The sequence below is a fragment of the Ricinus communis genome, chromosome 5, assembly GCF_019578655.1.
Source record: "Ricinus communis isolate WT05 ecotype wild-type chromosome 5, ASM1957865v1, whole genome shotgun sequence".
Taxonomy (NCBI): Eukaryota; Viridiplantae; Streptophyta; class Magnoliopsida; order Malpighiales; family Euphorbiaceae; genus Ricinus; species Ricinus communis.
In genome coordinates, this window is record NC_063260.1 from 1528665 (window position 1) to 1550248 (window position 21584).

Here is a 21584-nt window from a genome sequence, read left to right on the forward strand (position 1 = left end):
AGTAATATATTTTTTATTATGATTTATAATTGTATATTATTTTTATCAAAAAAATAGATAATCAAAACTGAAATACAGTACAAATTAGATGGTATTTTTCCTTTCGCTCATCCTTTCTTTTCTTTTTTTCCTAATGAAGTGTGTCTTTTGGGAAAAGAAAAAGGAAAAGAAAAGAAAAGAAAAGAAAATATCCATGAAATGATTGTAAACAAAAATAGGGAGTGGGTCATGCCTAAAAGAAACAGTAAATCCAATGTCGAGACACGTGGCGCCCATCTCTTTTAAACGTCACTGTATGTAGTCACTACTCACTCACTGCGGTTTCTGGAATCAGCCCCAATTCTTCTTCTTCTTCTTCTTCTTCTTCTTCAACATCTCCTCACTTCTCTTGTGGTGGTTCACTATACAACCATTGAGCATGGGTTTTTCTAATTACTTGCTAGCTGTCCCTACTGACGCTGCAATTCACCCTAAAACTACCTTTCTCAACCCATCTTCTTCTACTACTACTACTACTATTACTGACTCTCTTTCTGTATCTTTCTCTTACTCTTTTACGCCTAAAAGACTCTCCTTCTTTCCCTCAGTCCCAGCAATCGGACACAAAGGTAAATTCTTTATTCTTCCAATTACTTCTACTTCTTGAAAATTTTATATGTAATTTCATTTTGGGTTGGGAGGTCCAGAAATTGTAAGATATCAATTCCGTTCTATTTGGTTACTTGTTAGATTCAGTTCTTTCAACCTATAAAATAAATTCTATTTTGGAACAAACCATTTGCAAAAATTCAATTCAAACTTCATGTCAGTTTTGGCATGATTTGATTTCTTTCAGAATGCCTTGAATTGAATAAATTTAACTCTAGCAACTATAAACTTTCGAAACATGAGAATTAACTAAATGGAACTCAATTGAACTGAATTCTTGCGTATTTAGATTTTTCAACTGAATACTTGCATATCATTTTCATCATTTCTTAGTGTCTGGTAAGCCTAAATGTGCAAGAATAGAATTCAATTTAACTCTCTCTCGTTATTTATTCCAAACAAGGCACCTTCTTGATTCATTCTAAAATTATAGAAATTTGTTATTTGTTGCGATTATGACATTTACCAGTGTACTTTTTTATTTTTATATCGTTTTCTTTCTTAGTGTTGTGACTGTTCTCATTGTGGTTGAGTTGTGTATCAGTCAAGGCAAAGGCACAAGAATCAGAAGTGAATGTAGCAGCAGATACCTTCACTCATTTCAAGCATCTGCTTCTCCCAATCACCGATAGGAACCCTTATCTTTCTGAGGGCACAAGACAGGTCACCTTTCTTTACACGTTATATTTCTTTCTCTGATTTCATTGGGAAATCATTTGCCTTCTCACCTATTTGATGGGTCCTTTCTGCCTTTTAAGATTAACGACCCTCTTTGCCTCGAGGCTTTTCATTGAGGTTCATTTCTCCTTTTAAGTACTTATTTAGGTTCCTAATGATTCACGCCCATGCATTTAATGTCTCTACTCTGTGAGCTACTCAAACTAATTCATGGGTGGATTTTGTACTATTTTATGTGCGCTTCACATATTGTATATTATTTTCCTATCAGAAAAAGCAGTTAACCTTCCTTTTTGCTATGTTGGTTTCAACTGCCAGAGGCATGTCTGGTCCACCTTCAAGTATATGTTCTTAATGCTTTGACCCATTGTTTTTCAAAATGGTGTTTCTTAAATATCACCTATAAAAGCAACGTCAAACAAACCGTCAAAAGTTAGAGCTTGATACTGGATATAGTAATTGATATACTGATGCAATCCATTTAAGAAATGCTATTGGAGTCTTTATGCCTATGCTACTGTAATGAGAAGTTATGTTTTCTTGCGGCCATAGTGCCCATTGACATATTGTTGTCTTGAAATTTTTCTGTGATTGGGACTTTGTTTATGCATTAATACCCACATACTAATTAATCATTTAACAGGCTGCTGCTACTACTGCTGCGTTGGCAAAGAAATATGGGGCTGACATCACTGTTGTGGGTAAGCAGATTGATCTATGTTATGCTATTGTCATTTTGTTTAAAGGTGTAGCATTCGTAGTGGAGGCTCGGCTTTATTTTACAGATTCTTTTTAATGCAAGATTTCATAGAATGTAGAACTTTACATTCTTTGCAGTTATTGATGCAAAGCAGAAAGAATCATTGCCAGAGCATGAAGCCCAAATGTCTAGCATCCGTTGGCATCTCTCTGAAGGTCTGTATGTGTTTTTGGCAGGTTTTGCTACAGTTCTAAGAGAGGTTTCTCTTTTATTTCTTTTTCTTTTACTAATAGTTGATTGTATTCGATATAATCTCTGATAATTAGACAATTGATCAATAGGGCACTTAGTAAGCTTGGTTTGATATAATCATGATACACATAAAACTGACGAAGAAAAGGTATCAGTTAATCTATAAGTTTATTATGTACTGTATAAAATACATAGACCCATGCCTTGATGTGCATGCATATGGGGCTTTAGAAAAGTACATCTTGATGGATATTTTTAAATATACTGCTAGTCATTGTCATCTTATCTTCTTATCCTCCTATCAAAATTCTGCAAGACTCTTGTTTTCAGTTGCCAATCTGTTTATCCAATGCTTTCTTTTTCTCAATGACAGGGGGATTTCAGGAATTTAAGTTGTTGGAGAGGCTTGGTGAAGGAAACAAGCCAACAGCAATCATCGGTGAGGTTGCTGATGACCTAAACTTGGATTTGGTAGTCTTAAGCATGGAGGCAATTCATTCCAAGCATGTGGATGCTAATTTGCTAGCAGAGTTCATCCCCTGCCCTGTCTTACTTTTACCATTATAAATTCCAGAATTGATCCAAGGTAAAGCAGTAACTGAACCTCATGGCCATTATAAATGCCAGTCTTCTTCTGGTGGACATTTAAGGTTTCATCTAGCTTATTTGCTTCTCATTCGTTAGGCAAGTTTGTCCATAGACTTCTGGAGGGTGGTCTAGGTTGATGAAGGCAGTTTTTCAAGTTTGTCAATTGAGTGTGGGTCTGATTGATTAGCCATAGTCAACACTGGGAAAAGGGTCCAGGCTCCAATGTTGGTGGTGTTTCTGTCATTTAGTAGATGTTAACTGATGTTAGTTCACATGTTTTTTTTTTTTTTTTTTCTTACTGCTGATCTCTTGAGCATGCTTTGCATTCAAGTTTCACTTGGATCAGTCTTTTGAATCTGCCTGCTTGTTGAGCTATAAATTACATAGATTCTTGTAGCTTTGATGGAACATAAATGACGATATGGATTTTGAGCTAATTTGAAAGAATTGACAGTAGGTTTACCTCGATGGGTTCTTATGTGAGTGAAGAAATTGCCAATTATTATGGAGGATGTCTCTAATTGTTAAATGCCATCTGGCATCACTATTAAATGCTACTAAGCATTGATCTTTTTGTTCATAGATTGAGTTATAAATAGAAATAAATTTTTAGTTGTAATAAGTCATAATTTTTTTTTAAAATTTTGACTTAAAAAAATATTTTTTTATATAATAATATTTGGATATATAATTTTAATAAATATATAGTTTTACTTGGATATATAATTTTAATAAATATATAGTTTTACTTGGATATATAATTTTAATAAATATATATATATATATATGCTAATTTTATTTCACTGTAATATTGTTTTGTCTTATTAATTTTATTTGTATAATATGATAAGATATTTGCATATTTTATTTTTAGTTTTTATTATTTTACTAATAAAATTAAGTTTTAAATTCAAAAAAAAATTTAATAGTCAAATTTCTATTAAGTTATAATTTTTTTACAGTCATAAGTTTTATTTGGTCGCAAGCAGTTGTTACTACAACATAATATATATATATATATATATATATATATATATATATATGAAGGATAATATTTTAAATATTGAATTGAGTTTCACAGTTAAGTAAATTTAATTGGAAATATATTTTATATTTTATTTTTCTGTACATTAAAAAAATATTTGAACTAAAATAACATGTATTATATTTGTTTGGCTACAATTCACCATTCCATTTCATTAAACTCTGAAAGGAGACGGATTTGATGTCAAGACCATATTAAGAAGCTGATATTAGACCAGTTAATTTAATACTAAAATCACTGTTAATTAGAAAATAGCAGATTAATCTGTAGTAATTAGCACCAAAGTGTCGAAACTTTTAAGGAAATACAATAATAATACGGAAACATCTAAACGACAACAGAAACATAATTAGAAAAGATGAATAAAAAATTGTCGTCTCCTCACATGAGATGGGTGCTACCAGTGCTCCAATGAATGGTCCAGCCCAGAAAATCCACTGTTTTCACCAATCATATCATAATCCAAATTTAGAAATGCTGTCGCTGTAATTCTATGAGTTTTTTAAAATACCAATTGTTGGATTTTGGATTTGGATTCGGACATGTTGATCCCAGATTTTCTGATTGTTGTAGATGATGGCAGCACCAAAGCGGCTAGCAGGATTGATGCCAGTACCAGTAATAGGTATCGTGGCCAAATGCACAACGGAAACAGCAAATCCAATAGGCAAAGGAGCCAAAACCTGAAACCATTATCCATCCACACTCGCATCAAATTCTTTATAATTCAGGAAATCATCTTCCTTCTTACTTTTCTCTCTTTTTCTTTTTTCTTTTTTAAATTATAATAATTAACCATCTCCTGCCTTTGCTAAAGACCATTATTCCCTCCAATTGCCTAAAATTTAAAATCAAAGGGTATAAAATAACAATCATTCCTTAATTTAAATATATAACCATTCTTAAAACTAGAAAATAACATCAACGTTCAAACTAATCCGGTTTTAAAAATATTATGTACTAATTTATATTTAAAAATATACTTAATTTTATACAAATAATTCTAACATAAGCATAAAATAATTAATTTCTTGGACCTGATAATTTAAGTTATCATATCGTGTCGTGTTAATATATAAGTATAATCTAAAAAATAACAAATTCTAATATAATTCATTTAATAATTGTGTCAATATAGTCTTCCACCTATTAAGCGTGAGATTTTATATGACTTGTTTAATTCATTTAAATATATGAATCAAAATAGATATAGACCTATTTGAACATATTTCATCTTATATATATATATATATATATACTTACCTACAATCTCAGCACCGTTTAAGTAACCAGCTGCAACAGAGTTTGCGCCACCACCAAGTGTGCTATAGTCATGCTCCATGAATGCCTTCACCAAATACAGCTCCAAGGCACTGCGATATCATTTAAGAAACTGCACGATCCAGTGACACCTTCCTCACCACGAACAGCCCGAATGTCACCGCTGGGTTTATATGCCCTCCTGAAAGTGGTTTTCAAGCCATACCATACATATAAATAATTTACTTGCCCTTTTCTATTGGAAAAAAAACAGGGAAATACTGATAATTAATTGACACTTCAGTGATACCATGAATTAATCATTCCGATTTTAAGACTTTCAGTTATGATGAGACTTCTATTTTATCCAGTAACTAATTTAGAGCGTGTAGGACAATAACATTAATGAAAGATAAAATACAACTTTAAAAGTGCTAAAACAGCTGCGTACCTAAGCGTATGTCTGCAAGACTCTTGCGAGTGATGATAAAATATTGTCTCAAAAATTTTAACGAAATTACATATCTAATATTTAATTTAAAATTTATATTTAAGATAGAAGAGACCCTTACCATTTTGTCTAAACATTATTCGGTCTTATTTTAAAATTTTGATATTTATTTAATCAACACATCCATTTTTCAAGCTTTAATTTTGTAACTTTAATTTTTAGATTAAACAAACAAAACAAAAACGAATCCTGTTCATAAGCATGAATCGAAGATTAAACAAAGCAATAATCAAGTGAGTGGGTTATATGCTTAAGTACCAGAAATCCCAGCAGTGCAATAGTCAAGAATGAAGATCATGCCACCAAAAGCCCAAGCAATGCCAAGAATGCCAACACCATCGCATGGAGAAGTTTGAGCTTTGTAGCCAATGACACTAGCTACTGGTACATAAAGAAAGAGAAGTGTTGCCATTAATTCTGCAATTAAAGCTCTGTAAAAAGCCCATTTCTTGATTCCCCCAATTAAATGTCTTCATATATAATATACGAATTAATTGCAAAGATTCAAAGGGTTTAAATTTGGGATGGCTTTCTCTAATTCACAAATATTTTTGTGTATGTAATTGGTAGATGTGAAATTTGAAATACCCATGAGAAAAGAGAATATCTTTCCAAGACTTTTAATAGTAAGAAGATATAATATTGTGAAGTTATTTCACAGCATTATATTGTTTATATTTCAAACTTTATGTTCTTTTTTTTTTGAATCAAAACTTTCATGTTAATTATATATATTTTGGCTACGTTTCGAGGATTGATGATTTAAAATAAATGTTTTAGTCTATTGCTAAAGTTAAAAACATTTATTAGAGTTAAGTAAGATTAAAAACTACAAAATTCAAAAGTATTTCGGTAGCCTTCTTAGAAAAAGTGACTAAAAAATAAAAAGAATTAGGCTTCCAAAATTAGGGTTTATTTTTTAAAACTTAATTAATTAGAGCTTAAGACTAGGATATAATCCAATTAAACTAGAATTTAATTCTTAAATTCAATAAACTATGGTTTAGTTTTTAATATATATGACAAGGGTCTTCAAATAAACTAGAGGTTTAGTTCTTAATATTACAAGAATTCTGAGTTTATTACAATTTGAGATGAAATTATATACATGTTGAGATTCTGAGTTTCTTTCTAACGGATACTTCTGAATTTTTTGGGAAAGGTGGAAGTGACATTTCCTGCTTTGTAGGAAAGGATGCTCCCTTTTTTCCTTGGTCAGTGATGAAAGGTCTGCACAAGCAACCTAGCTTATGTAGCCTCTGAGACAAAAAATGTGCAGCTATTTTCTGTTTTCTTCAACACTCCCCCTCAAGGTGGGTTCGAATAAGTTTATCGAGCCCATCTTGCTGAGAATCGAGTGATGATTCTGATTGTCAAGAGATTTTATGAATATGTCTGCCAATTGATCTTGACTCTTAATATAAGGTGTTTCAATTTCTCCTTTTTGGACTTTTTCTCTGATAAAATGGCAGTCCATTTCGATGTGCTTAGTTCGCTCGTGAAATATTGGGTTGGACGCTATATGACGGGCAGCTTGGTTATCGTAATGCATTTTCATAGGTTCTTTGCTTTCAATCTTTATATCCTTGAGAACTTGTTTGATCCAAATGAGTTCACTAGCTGTGGATGCCATTGCACGATAATCGGCTTCAGCACTTGATCTAGCAACCATACTTTATTTTTTGCTTTTCCATGTTATCAAGTTTCCTCCGACAAAGACACAGAAACCAGTGGTTGACTTCCTGTCACAGCTTCCAGCCCAATCTGCATCAAAAAAATCAACTATGTTAGTGGAATTATTTTTCTTCGTCCAGATTCCTTGTCCGGATGTTCCCTTGAGGTATCTAAGGATCCGGTCTATGGCTTCGAGGTGGCTGGAGCGAGGAGCATGCATGAACTGACTTACCATACTAACTGCAAATGAAATGTCAGGTTTAGTGATAGTCAAATAAATCAGTTTTCCTACCAGGCGCTGATAATGCCCTACGTTGGTTAAGGGTTTTCCATCTTCAAGATTGAGTTTGACTTTGGTTTCCATTGGAGTGATGGTCAGTTTAGCTCCTATTTTTCCTGTTTCCTTTAACAGGTCAAGAGTATATTTCCTTTGAGATAGGAATAATTCCTTGTCAGATTTTGCCATTTCTATACCAAGGAAAGAAGAAAGTTGGCCTAGGTCTTTGATATCAAATTCCTTTTTTAGGCTCTGTTTGACCTCTTCTATCCCCTAATCATCGTTCCCTGTTATTATAATGTCATCAACATATACTAAAATAACAATAGTGTGTTTGTTAATGTGTTTAACGAACATAGATGAATCTGATTCACATTTATTGAAAAGAATGCTTAATAAAAAATGGCTGAGTTTGGCGTACCATGCTCTCAGGGATTGTTTCAGGCCATAGATTGTCTTTTTTAGTTTACATACCAGGGAAGTGTCTGAGATTAACTTATGTCTAGGAGAAAGCTTCATGTAAACTTCCTCTTCTAAGTTTCCTTGTAAGAAGGCATTCTTGATATCCATTTGGAACAGATTCCAACCTTGATTGACTGCTATTGAGAGAAGGATCCTGACCATATTCATTTTGGCTACAGGAGCAAACGTCTCTTGATAGTCAATTTCATAAGTTTGCGTGAAACCTCGGACTACAAGTCTTGCTTTGTATCTTTCAACGGTTCCATCACTATTGAACTTGATTTTGTATATCCACTTGCATCCCACGGATTTTTTATTTAGTGAAAGAGGAACAATACTCCATGTCTCATTCCTTTCTAGAGCAAGAAGTTCTTCTTCTATAGCTTTACACTAAGTAGGGTCAGTGTTGGCTTCATAGAAGTTTGTGGGTTCAACGAGATTGAAAATCTGACATAGATAGTTGCGGTATTGATTAGATACGACATTATGGGAAATAAAATTCTTAATTGGATATGTTACCGTATGAGACACATAGTCTCTAAATTTCACAGAAGATCTAGTTTGTCTGGTAGATCTTCGCAAGGCAATTGCTTCTTCTGTTACTTCTTGAGATTGGGCTTCTGGAGTAGGATTGTCTCCCCCTGAAGGAATTAGCCTGGAGACGAGAGGGGACTCCCCCTGAAGCTAACAATCCTGGTCCGAGCTGCTAAAAGGGAAATCAGAGTTAAGCGGAAATAAAGAGGGGGGAGGACCATTGGTAAAGTCAGTACTAGTGAGAGTGGTGTAATAGGGATCATTCTCGACAAAACTGACATCGTGAGAGACATAGGTTTTATGGGTCACGGGATCATAACATTTGTACCCTTTTTGGGTGGAGGAATATCCTAGAAAGAGGGTTTTGACAGAGCTTCTGTCTAGTTTATGCTGACGCTTTATATGGACATAGCAGACACAGCCAAAGACTCGAAGATGTCCTAATTCTATTTGACGGCCTTTGAGAACTTCTAGAGAGCTTTTGTGCTTTAAGGTGACAGTAGGTAACCGATTGATAAGATAGGTGGCAGTTAAGAGAGCATCCGACCAAAAAACGGAAGGGACATTATTTTGAAAAAGAAGAGTACGAGTGACATTGAGAAGATGTCAATTTTTACGTTCAGAAACACCATTTTGCTCTGGGGTGTTAACACATGTGGTTTGATGCAAAATCCCATGTTATTTAAAGAAAATAGAAAAATTTTGGTTTATGCACTCCGTACCATTATCGGAGCGAAATTTTTTTAAATTTGCATTATACTGATTTTTGATAAAATTAAAAAATTCTTGAAATCGTGAAAAAACTTCGTTTTTTCCTTTTAATAAATAGATCCAGATAGTACGAGAGTAATCATCAATGAAAGTGACAAAATATCTAAAATGATTATAGGTAGTAACGGGGGCAAGTCCCCGAACATCATAATGAATTAAATCAAAAGGTTTTTCTGATATACTTGAAGACAAGGAAAAAGGCAATCGTGTGTGTTTGGAAAATTTACACACAACACAATTACTAAAGTTTAAATTGTAACAAAATAATTTATTTAGGACGGAGTCGGAGGGATGCCCAAATCTCCGATGCATGAGCATGCCAGGGGTGGAAATGGTTGACATAAGGCATTGGGGGGGAGGACTGTGAAGATAGTAGAGGCCATTTTCTAGGTATCCTTTACCAATCGTCTTCCCGGAATTTCGATCCTGAAAGGAGACTGAAGATGGTGAGAAAATGACATTCCAGTTCAAATTTTGAGTAATCTTACTAACAGATAAAAGATTAGAATTAAATTCAGGCATAAATAAAATATCATTAATGTTGCAATTAAATAAATTTGTGGTGCCATGGCCATGAATTTTGACCTTGTTCCCGTTTGCTATGGTCACATGATGGGAATCCTTGGTGGAATGAATTTTTTTTAGTTTTGCAGGATCCCAAGTCATATGATGAGTAGCACCGGAGTCCATAATCCATGCATTTTGATAAGATTTAGCATTATTAAACAAATTGTTTTGAACCGAACCTGACCCGTCGGGTTGAACCGACCCGAATCCATGTGGTTGCTGAATCGAAGCTTGGAGTTGGGCAAAAAATTCGGTCATTTAGGCTGGCCGGGCTTGATCTTGGGCCGGATGGGCTCAGTGGAGACCGGGCTGGCCCCAGAGGTCCACCCATGAAACGTGGGTGGGTCGGGGTGAGTCGGGTTGGTTGGTTGATCTAGACGGTCGAATACCGGTCGGGTTGGTAAAACCCTAGAAATTCGGGTTGCATTTCAGGTCAGGGCGTCATATTCCCAAATGCACACCCTTTCTAGGGTTTTCCTCCCTTCTCATCTCGCTCCCCCCGCTTCTCCTCTCGCCTCCCTTCGAGCTTCCAGCCCCCTCCCACCCTCTCGATGGCCTAAGCTGCGGATGAAGGTGCCAGCAGCCATCGCGGTGATGGCCCTGCTTTTTGCAGTGGTCACATCGCACGATAGCGCTCGACCCTTCTTTCTGTCGGGCTTGGTCTCGACGGGTAAGGTAGGAATGATTGTCCGTGCTTTTTGATGACCCATTCATAGTGTTCATTCTGGTTTCTTCTTGTTAGATAGTCACTATCATAGTGTCTATTGAAGGCAGCCGAGAGGCAAGGAGGATCTGAGAACGCAAGCTTTCGTAGCTTGAATCTAGGCCTCCGAGGTAGGTATAAATCAAGTCTTGTTCTGCTCTTCTTTGGAGTTCTTCTGGATCATTAGACGGAGGAAGGTAATTTTGTAACTCTTCCCATCTAGTTAATATCTCTGTTGCATATTCTGAGGGATTCTTGGTTCCCTGAGTGATTTGAGAAAGTTCCTGCTTCAATCTGAAAATGTGTGCAAAATTGTTTTGATGCCCGTAGGGGCCTTTTAGTTTTTCCCAGATTGCCTTTGATGACTCCATAAGTATATACAGGCTTTCCATGGTATTAATGATTATAGACATGACCAGATGGTCAGTTGTCTGCCACTCTTCCATTATGTCCAGTTCTTCTTCTGTTGGAGCCTCTGGATTTACAGGTTTGGGTTTTTGTTTATTTCCAGTAATGAAACCTAATTTTTTTCTGCCACTGAGGGCAGTGGAAATAGATTTTGACCACTCAAAATAATTTTGACTGCCTCGCAGGGCAATGTTTGTGAGTTTTGTGGTTTCTGAGTGAGCCATTTTTTAGGCTTGATTTTTGTGTTGATGGGGTAGATGATGACTGATTTTAAACCAGCTCTGATACCATGTAGAATTTTATAAAACAGTGATGAATTTTAATGTTACAAGAATTCTGAGTTTATTACAACTTGAGATGAAATTATATACATGCTGAGATTCTGAGTTTCTTTTTAACGGACACTTCTGAATCTTTGGGGAAAAGGTGGAAGTGACCTTTCCTGCTTTGCAGGAAAGGATGCTCCCTTTTTCCTTGGTCAGTGATGAAAGGTCTGCACAAACAACCTAGTTTGTGCAGCCTCTGAGACCAAAAAGGTGTAGCTATTTTCTATTTTCTTCAACAAAAACTATTCATGAAGTCTCGCTTAATAGCTTATAATCTTTTGAGTTGAGTGGCCGTTTAACATATATAGTATGGAAGCTTCTACGGTATTAAGATTAAGAGTTGGTATTATTAATTAAATAATTCAGCACAAAATAAAGGGAATCTGTATTTATTCACACTTCAAGCTCGATGAACATTTACGTACAGAAACATATTAAAAGATGTGATTAAATCCTCATGTAATAGCTTGTGTTTTTGGAGGAAATAGTTCATTCACAGTGTTTCCCAACAGGTCAGTGCAAATTTATGTGACTCGCAAGCAAAAGCCTCTGTTGAAGAAGCCCCAATACCTGTTGAAGACACACCAAAACCACGAGACCATGGCAACAATGTTCAACAACAAAAAGGACTGTTGGATATAACAATTTCCCGATCATCACAAGCCTATTAGGAAAAAGGAGCAACACTCTCCCCTAAGGGAAAAAGACTGCTTCTACCTTCCCCTAAGCTAGAATTGAACGTTGGAGTGCAACAAGCAGCAAGAAATAGCAATAAGACCGTTGCATTCAAAAACTAGTATATAACAGGATACTCATTTCTCATGTAATCTGAGAATACTAACAATTACTATATATTCATCATTGATAATAGAAGCTTAAATTCATCAGCCTCAAATGCCAAAAGATGACAAAACAAACATTGTTGGCTTATTGATGAGTAAGTTTCTGGACAATCACTTTTCGTCTAAGATTATGAAGAGACTAGTTCTCCACTCTGGTAAGAATTAGATCCTGGGAATGAGAATCACACAAGGAGATAGGTTTTTCATGTCAAGATATCAAGAAGATGATGTTAAAATATGACAATCCAGATGTTGATTGAGCTTTGGTTTAATTATAAAATTTTAATTTATTATTTTTTAATCATTTAACTTACAATTTAATCATACTGCAGTATTATATATTCTCTTTTTTATTTATTATTTTTTTCATTTGCAAATATGATTAAATAAAATATAATTAGAGATTGACTAATTGAAGCAAAAAAAAAAAGTTACATAATCAAAATGAAACTAAATATAAAATTTACAGACCACTTGTAGCATTATTCCTATACTACAAAGATGATGAAAGTAGCAGAGTGATCTTTAAAAATTAGAACCAAAATGTCTAAACTCAAAGCAGTACAGCAATAAGATTGAAGGAAGTTCCTAAATTAACAGACGAATGACTAAAAGTATTATAGATAATTGGGTGTCTCCTCACATAAGGTTGCTGCTGCGGAATGATCCCAAAGATTTAATGGCTCCTCCTTTGATCACGTACTGGTAGTACACTGCTGCTAGTAGTGCTCCAACTAATGGCCCCACCCAGAAAATCCACTATATATTATTTAATATTAATAAATATATAAAACTTATATATCGATTTAGCGTGTAAATAAAAATATTAATATCTATATATAAGTATTTTTTTTAAAATAAAAATAAAAAATCACTTATTTAGCAAGTTATATTTTTAAATTTCTACCCTTCGTAGAATTATGAATTGATTTGTTTATTTCATGTGAGATACTGATAATTGAATACATGATTTACAGCATAATTCGTTTATTGTTCTTTGTCTTTGGCATATGTTTGTATAATAGATGAAAGAGGAAAATGGACATACATGTTCTTCCCAAACTTTCCGAGTGTTGTAAATAATAGCAGCAGCAAGGCTCCTGGCAGGATTTATGCCAGTACCAGTAATAGGAATTGTGGCCAAATGCACAGCGAAAACAGCAAATCCAATTGGCAAAGGAGCCAGTATCTGAAATCATTTATCCTCACCCCATCAGAATCTCCAAAATAGAGAAGTCCATTTTATGCATCTCTTATTATTATTATTATAATTATTATTATTTTCTTTCATTAACAGTCAAGGGTGTCTCCTTGTTGGCAATGGTAAGATTACCCTCTCCTGCATCAGCCTGAGCATTACATTCCTGATGTGCTTTCTACAAGTATTTAACCCGGATTGCCAAGGAGAGAGAGATTAATAAAAAAATTCAGTTTTAGTTATTTGTTTTACTACTAGTATATACTTACAGGAACATGGGAGTCGCGGGCTTTTCGCTTAGGATCAGTGGCGGAAAAGACTGTGTACACAAGAACGAAAGTACCCACAATCTCAGCACCCAAAGCAGCACCTTTTGAGTAACCAGTTGCAACAGAGTTTGCGCCACCACCAAGTGTAATATAGTCATGCTCCATGAATGCCTTCACTAACCCTACGCCACATATTGCTCCAAGGCACTGCGATATCATGTAAGAAACTGCACGATCCAGTGACACCTTCCTCGCCACCAGCAGCCCGAATGTCACTGCTGGGTTGATGTGCCCTCCTGCAAGCGGTTTTCAAGCCATATAGACAATTACCCTTTTTGATTAAACTCAGAAAAGAAATAGTAAACTAAAGTTTTGTAGGAAATAAATAATAAACCAGACAAAAATGAATCTGTTATTGCATTTCCAAGTTTTATAGGAAAACAGAAAGCCAAATCCTACGTCTATGGTATTAGAAAAGAAACAAAAGGTTATGATCTTGATGGGTGATCATGTGAAGTACCAACCAGAAATCCCAGCAGTGCAATAGACAAGAACGAAAATCATGGCACCAAAAGCCCAAGCAATGCCAAGAATGCCAACACCATCACATGGAGAGATTTGAGCCTTGTGGCCGATAACAGTAGCTACTGACACATAAAGAAAGAGAAGCGTTGCAGTAAATTCCGCAATTAAAGCTCTGTAAAAAGCCCATTCCTTCAGCTCTGCCAAGTGCAACAATGGAACTGGTGGTGGCTCCACGTAGTCCTTTCCGTCACTTTCCTCCTCTTCTTCTTCTACCTGTCTATCTTGATCACCAGCCATTTAATTACCTTATTCTTTTAATTGTTTCTTTGTTTATTTCTCTCTATTGTAGATGACAAAAAGAAGGATACTACAGCTGCATGCTCACGGATTGTCACAACCATAGAGATAACTGTTTTAACTTTTTTCTTGTTTTTGTTGAAATTTTTTTAAGAGAAATGAAGTCTGAAGATTTAACTTCTTAAACTGTAAAAATGGCGTAACCATGGGCGGAGGCGTGATCATCGCCTTACTAGTCCATTGACGATGAATTGTTATTACTTTTCCAATTTTATCTCTTTCTATTTTCACACGACTGAGATGTTAAAAAAAAAAAAACATAATAATAATAATAATAATAATAATAATAATAATAATAATTTCAACTTCAGATACAAATCTTTATATTAAAAAAATAATAATTATAAGAAAGAAAAAGAAGCAGATCTAACGTACACAATCAACGGTTGATTGAGGATTGAACTATTTCTTCTACTGATGATTAATTTTTTTATGAACATACTAATAATGTTTGATTTGGATTATTTATTGAGTGATAAAAAAATCTAATTTAGAAATTTTTAATAATAATTTTATATTTTTGCAAACTGTTTTAGTGACTTCTTTGGAAATGAATACCAATTTTTGAAAAAAAAATATAGCTTGTATCCACCTCAATCTCGAACAAGGCTATTGTAATAATTCCAATACATAGGCATAATGTCACGGAGCTTGAATAGAGGGCTAATTATATATTTACCTTCATTTTTAAGAATTAATTTTTTTTTAAATAAAAAGGTGTGTCCAATTCATTTATATATACCATAACAATTAAGGAATTTAACAATATAAATAATTGAGGTATAATTCAAATGGCAAGAGCAATCACCTCTTGCAAGGTGGAAATCTTGAGTTTAAATTTTTATCTTTATACTGGACGAGATTTTGTTTTTATAGCGACTATAAGGAGATGACTATTCCTATTGTATAGTTCACGGTCTATCGGGCCTTTTATAAATAAAAAATATTATTTTTTATAGCGATTATAAAGAGATAACTACTCTTGCTGCATAGGCTACAATCCATCGAATTATTTATGGATAAATAAAGTGATTTAACAATATAAATAAATACAATTTCTAACACTTTTTTATATGCTTAGTATGACATATAAATAGATCGAGAACCAAAGAAATATATGAGTATGTGTGATCCACTTTTTATAATATTTTTGTATTAATGTAAAAAAAAAAATTATTTGCATTATTATTAAATTAACTATTATATTCTTTTTTTTCTTTTAAAATTAATATAAACAGTCCAGCGATCTCTGAATCTCTAATAAATAAATAAAATTCAATAAGATTTATGTGGATGAAAAATAATAATATAATAATATATATATTATTTTAAATGTTGGAATATTTTTCTACACCTCATATCTAAAACAACCAATCACATAGATAAAAAAACAAGTAGGAAAACTTGTTTGTGGAGTTCTCCAAACAAGCTGTGGATTAGAAAATGCCACCAAACCTAAAAAGAAACAAAAGTAGAAAACATAATAAATAATCAATGCTAGTTTGCTTTGAGTTGTGATTAGATTTCTATTCACCAAATCAAGTTTCCTTTGTCAAGAAGCTATATGTATATCCATTTTCACTTTGATGGAAAATTTTAAAAAAATATATATATATATTAAATAAAAAAAGATAGAGAATTTGACTTAAAAATGGGTGGAGAGGCCTAACCAAATGAAAAGAACAAAAGGGTGTGGTGAGATGCTCTATGCCTCCTAGCCCTACACTTTTCTTTCCTTGGCAATTTTAGATGCTTTGATGTATGCAAGAAAGATTCTATTTCTTTTCTTTTCTTTTTCTTTTTTGCTAAAAGCTTGAAAAAAATTATTTGTTTTCTTTAAGGAGAGACCAAAAAGCTAAAAAAACAACAAATGTCACAAGACAAAATATATATGGACCAACAAATACTTTAATCATATTTCAACCCTACATTACAAAAGGAATGTTTCTCTTTCTGAATGATTTTGTATTCGGTTTGATAGGAAAATAATTAATAAGTTATATTAATAACACAAATTGGTGATTTTAGTTAATTTTCATTAAAAAATCAGAATTAAAATAAATTTTAGAAAAATCTACACTTGAAGAGCTTTTAAGACATATATATGTATATATATACTTAAAAAATAAATAAATGTGACATGCGCATATAAAGTATAGATCAATATATTATATTAGTATATTATCTTATGAAATTCAAAAAAGAGTTAGTTTATTAAAGGTAAATTAATTAAGAATCAAATAACTATTATATATATCTGGACGTTATTTTTTCAAATTTCTTTTAAATAATTTTTTGTTGATAAGCAATTGAAAAAAGTACTTTCAGAAATAGATAAGTATAATTATTATACCAATTTTTTGATAATTTACTATTTAATTAGGAAATTAAGTCACTTAAGATTTAAAGATAAAGTTATGATAAATCACAAATAAGTAATTTTTAGGATAAGCAGTAATTATATATATAAAAAATAGTTGTCTTATGATGTATAATTAGATTAGTACTCGTGCAATGTACAATTGATTATATATGGCTTGATTATAACTTCTTATTATAAATATTTATAATTATTCTAATTAAATATTTAAAATATTAATTTCTTAATCATAAATAATATAAACATGTAACAGTAAACAAATATAAATAATAATCAATGATCTCCTTAAATTATTTTAACTGTTTATTAATATAAACATGTAACAATAAACAAATGTAAATAATAATCTATAATCTCTTTAAATTATCTAACTATTTATTGATTTCAATAATGATAAAATCATTCACCGAATAAAAGTTTATATCTTTTTATACAATTTAACAATTTTGTTATGCTTTTTTCTTCTTAATTTTTTTGTTTATCTTATTCATAATATTTATATGAATTTGAATAATAAGAAGTAATAAAATAAACATATTAAAATTATAAATAAAATCAAATTGATTTTTTTAATATAATTTAATTTAATATTTGATTATTAATTTATCTTTGAAAAGAAATTAGTTGATTTAGAATTTTTTACATTTAAGTATATAATTCAATAATTTTTTTTTATTTTATATGTATAAAAATAACAATAGTCTACTTTATTTTCTAATTTATTAAAATGCACAAAAAATCGTAAAAATTGATTTTTAATAAATACACTAAAATTATTTAATTATGAACATAAAAATTATATTTTATTACTTGAAACTGAATTATATTGAAGTAATTTTGATGGAATATTTATAAAATTGAATGAAATGTGTAAATGAGTTTAAATATAATAAATTGAGAAGAAAAAATAATTTTTAATTATTAAAATAATTATTCTATTAAAAAATTAAAATAATAAAAGGCCTAATCAAAAGTTGAGATTATAAAAATAATTTACGAAAAAAAAGTATACAAAAATTAAAAAAATGTCCGTATACATGATGGGGTTCCAATTGGGCAATTGTTGTTTCAAAGAGATAATTGCATTGAATTTATTGTTTAGATTCCAAGGTGTGTCTGAAGAAGGGCCATTAATCCACTGTACCGCAAGTAGGGAATCTGGTTCAAAATCTACGGTTGTTGTAATACAATGCTTTTCACCTCCTATTACCATTGGATGAAAGATCATAATAACAGTAACAACAAAACTAACCATCGGATCAAAGATCATAACAGTAACAACAAAAACTAACCATCCACAACGGAAAATATTGCATCATAAACATATCACTATTCCTTCCTTCTCTACTTTTTACTGTTTTAATTCACTCTATTTCTTTTTTCTTCCTTTGATGGATAGTGTTGCAGAAGAAAGAAGAAGACACAAGAAGAAAAGAAACTAAAACAAAACCAAAAGAAATGAGAAGTCAATATATATAAGAGATGGGTCAGACTTTGATGAAGGAATTTGAGACGAAGGCTTTCAACAGAATCGCTAGTCATTGATAGTGTGCATATGGTGTCAATCAACCTGCTCTTCTCGAGTCTTATCTATACAGCAGGCCTGAGATTCTTAGATTGTTTTTTTGTGCATAATCGACACTTACACTGTACACTGGTCGAGGCTTTAAATCAACAGATAATGACTCTGATTTCAACCTCTCCACATGGCAAGAAACTGCGCAGAAGAGGAAATACTTTCTCAGTCAGCGTATCAATGGAAATATTGTTTTGTTTCTTATTTAAGTAAAAAGTCCTATGATATTTACTGTAACTAAAAAGGAAAATGAGCATTTGATTGACAGTGTAACTGCCTTTTATGATTAAGGCAAATACGAGTTAGGAATATAAAAAAGAATAGAAATAACAGAACAAACACAACTGCGAAAACTGCACCTACACTTTAACAGACACAACGACTAGTGCTGCCAATAATATTGTTATGGGTGCCCATGGAAAATGTTGGAAAGCTTCGTGGGGATTGGGAATGACATGCAAGCGGATAGTAACTTATTATTAATAAATTTTAATAAATATAATAGTGTGTAAATAAAAAAAATAAAATCAACTATCAATTGATAAGAAAAAAACTCTAGAATGAGCTGATATAATTAGCAGTTAATAGAGACGAAATCAGTTATCAGTTGTTGTTTTTTAAGTCTTTATCAAACGCTTAAATCAATTATCAGTTGTTGTTTTTTAAGTCTTTACCAAATGCTTTAATATAACTGTTCGATAAAAAATAACTATCAGCTACATCAAATTTTTAAAGCAAACACCTTCATATTATAACATTTCTAAATTGATAGAATTTAGGAAGACCTGAGAATTTTACAATTAAATGTAGTCTATAAGAACAAAAATACAGATAGTAGGCTAATAGGAAGATTTGTATAACTTTGGGGAGGCTGTGGCCCTTAATAGTCATAACACATCTCTGTTTTTGATTTAGACCTGTTTACGAGCTTTAGTATCCGCCCGATCCGTTGGAATATTTTTTAGTTTGGACATGTATTTTTCATTTTAGATCTATTTAAATCCGAACTCGAAAGTTTGATTATTCTTTGGGTGGGCTTGAGAATGTTACTTTTTTAGAGCATGTCTAACAAGCTCAACCTATCTAAACATTATAAGATAAAAGCCTTCATTTTTATTAATGACTGCTCGAGCTTGGTTAAATTTTTTGACCTGCATAGCTAGGCTTGAGCCTAGACTTGAAAAATTCAAGCTTAACCTAGCCTGACAGGAACTCCACTTGAGTTGAAATTTGAACAGGTCTATTCTAGTCCAAAAAGTTCAGTTTATCAAATTTTTAGCCAATAACAAAGCATGGGATAAATTGCACAAATAGTCTTTCAAGTTTATCTTATATATCATTATTATCTTTAAATTTCAATATACATTACAAACTATCTTAAATTCTAATTAAGTTATCAATAAATCTCTTGACATCACAGTCTGTTTAAAGCACAAATGAAAAAGTAATGTGGCATTTTCTATGGTTAATTTATTTTTTATTACGAATTACATGTCTTTCTCGCTATATTAAAATAATACAATACCAATAATATGATGACATACGTTTTTTTTTAAATTATTTAAATTACTTTTCTAAAAATAAAACTAATAAAATTAGCAACTATATCAATCAAACCCATTAAATAAAACACCGAAAATATTAATCCAATCTAAAAAAAATAACAACTTTCGACCCCTGCCTTTCACTATGGTTGTTGTTATTGCAACCACAATCAAAACACACCCGAGTAAAAGCAAATGGAACCATTAGAGAATGAATACAATTTATTGGATCTCTTTTCTTTAGCATTAGTAGGTGTTTTGATTTTGAACAACAATATCAAGTTTGGAGAGATGTCGCGATTGCCTTATAGTCAGTTGTAAATTTGCCTTATAGTTAGGCTGATAATTTTTGACACTATTCGATTAAACGACACGACACGACACATAGTTAAACGGGTTTGAGTTTAGGATAAACGGGTTTGTTTCATAAATGGATTGACCCATTTATGACACAGAAATAAATTAGGTTTAAACGGATTGATCTGCCTAACTTGCAAGCGATACGAATAAACACATTGATTTAAACAAGTTCATAGGTTAATAGGTATATATGATATGTATAAATACATTTAAACACATTGATTCTCTCTTCATATATTTTAATAAATAATTTTATCATTTATAAAAATATATTATATTTTTAAAATACAAATAAAAATTCAAGTTATTTTATAATTAAATAAATATATTTATTAAATTATAATGGTTAGTTTTTTATTTAAAAATATATATTTAAAAATTATATTATTAAACATATTATACAGGTAAACTCATTTTACTTAGTTAGTAAACGTATCTGTATTTGGATTTAATGTTTTGACACAATTAATTAAACGGGTCATATTTAAATTTGATCAAATCTGCCTTATTACTCAGACTAAAAGTGACATTATTAACAACTCAATTAAAATTCATATAATTTTTATGTCTCAAACTAAAATTTAAAAAGTGTGATACAATCTCAGACTTCAGAAACTGCCAATCCATATCATACAAAAGGGTTGTTAGATTATATTTTATATATGATATTATCTCAATATATTTATTTTTGTTTTATTTTAATAAAATATGAATACCTAAAATCTTACATAAAAATTATATAGGTTATTTCTCTCATTTATTATTATTGCCATTTTAATATGTTCTTTAATTATTTACTTATTATATTGGTATTAGACAAAAATATAATTAATCTAATATGTTATGTTTTAGGATTAAAAATTATTATATAATTAAAAAATTATTAGTAAATATAATTAAAATACTATATTTTAATATTAATATCATTGTTGATTTAAAATTCTAATACATATGGACTTTTAAAATAAGATTTTTACTAAATGAATTATTAATTACTAATTTTAAATATTATATATTATGAAAAACTAATCTAATTAACTAAAAATTAGTAAAGTCTTATTGATAAATTTATCTCTTTCCTCATTTTATATTTTTATATAAGATATCTGATACATAAAATAAATTTATA

The 21584-nt window shown here is 31.6% G+C and overlaps 3 protein-coding genes across 6 annotated transcripts; 1 reads left to right on the forward strand and 2 right to left on the reverse strand.

The window, feature by feature from the left end:
* The first annotated feature begins 308 nt into the window (after positions 1 to 308).
* Positions 309 to 4661, forward strand: LOC8268061. Of its 3 annotated transcripts, none has more exons than XM_015726594.3 (6): positions 309 to 608; positions 1193 to 1311; positions 1970 to 2027; positions 2164 to 2241; positions 2652 to 2864; positions 4485 to 4661. In XM_015726594.3, the coding sequence occupies exons 1-5, from the start codon at positions 419 to 421 to the stop codon at positions 2843 to 2845; spliced, it is 639 nt and encodes a 212-aa protein (XP_015582080.1). In that variant the 5' UTR covers positions 309 to 418; the 3' UTR covers positions 2846 to 2864; positions 4485 to 4661. The 3 variants fall into 3 exon arrangements, with proteins under 3 accessions (XP_015582080.1, XP_002531137.1, XP_048230975.1); XM_002531091.4 differs by lacking the exon at positions 4485 to 4661 and adding an exon at positions 2963 to 3334; XM_048375018.1 differs by lacking the exon at positions 4485 to 4661 and having other exon boundaries at positions 2652 to 3334.
* LOC8268062 (aquaporin PIP2-7) lies at positions 4043 to 7354 on the reverse strand. The gene is given in 7 exon segments (XM_048374543.1): positions 4043 to 4072; positions 4313 to 4348; positions 4454 to 4629; positions 5127 to 5269; positions 5271 to 5373; positions 5941 to 6152; positions 7200 to 7354. Coding segments are annotated over 7 exon segments (855 nt in total).
* Positions 7355 to 12628: 5274 nt separating this feature from the next.
* LOC8268064 (aquaporin PIP2-7-like) lies at positions 12629 to 14732 on the reverse strand. 2 transcript variants are annotated; one of them, XM_015726593.2, is made up of 4 exons: positions 14238 to 14732; positions 13714 to 14009; positions 13295 to 13435; positions 12629 to 13005 (listed from the first exon to the last, which is right to left on the reverse strand). In XM_015726593.2, exons 1-4 carry the CDS (start codon positions 14533 to 14535, stop codon positions 12886 to 12888), a joined length of 855 nt encoding a protein of 284 aa, XP_015582079.2. In that variant the 5' UTR covers positions 14536 to 14732; the 3' UTR covers positions 12629 to 12885. The 2 variants fall into 2 exon arrangements, with proteins under 2 accessions (XP_015582079.2, XP_048229628.1); XM_048373671.1 differs by having other exon boundaries at positions 12629 to 12980; positions 14238 to 14731.
* Between the last annotated feature and the right edge of the window lie 6852 nt (positions 14733 to 21584).

Excerpts from the sequence above, each read along its gene's own strand:
- LOC8268064 (XM_015726593.2), bottom strand. The coding sequence starts at position 14,535 with ATGGCTGGTGATCAAGATAGACAGGTAGAAGAAGAAGAGGAGGAAAGT. Across the intron at positions 14,010-14,237 it reads TTGCACTGCTGGGATTTCTG|GAGGGCACATCAACCCAGCA; the intron begins GTTGGTACTTCA and ends AACCGCTTGCAG. Across the intron at positions 13,006-13,294 it reads GGAAAGTTTGGGAAGAACAT|TGGATTTTCTGGGTGGGGCC; the intron begins GTATGTCCATTT and ends AATAATATATAG.
- LOC8268061 (XM_015726594.3), top strand. The coding sequence starts at position 419 with ATGGGTTTTTCTAATTACTTGCTAGCTGTCCCTACTGACGCTGCAATT. Across the intron at positions 609-1,192 it reads CCCAGCAATCGGACACAAAG|TCAAGGCAAAGGCACAAGAA; the intron begins GTAAATTCTTTA and ends GTTGTGTATCAG. Across the intron at positions 2,028-2,163 it reads GGCTGACATCACTGTTGTGG|TTATTGATGCAAAGCAGAAA; the intron begins GTAAGCAGATTG and ends CATTCTTTGCAG.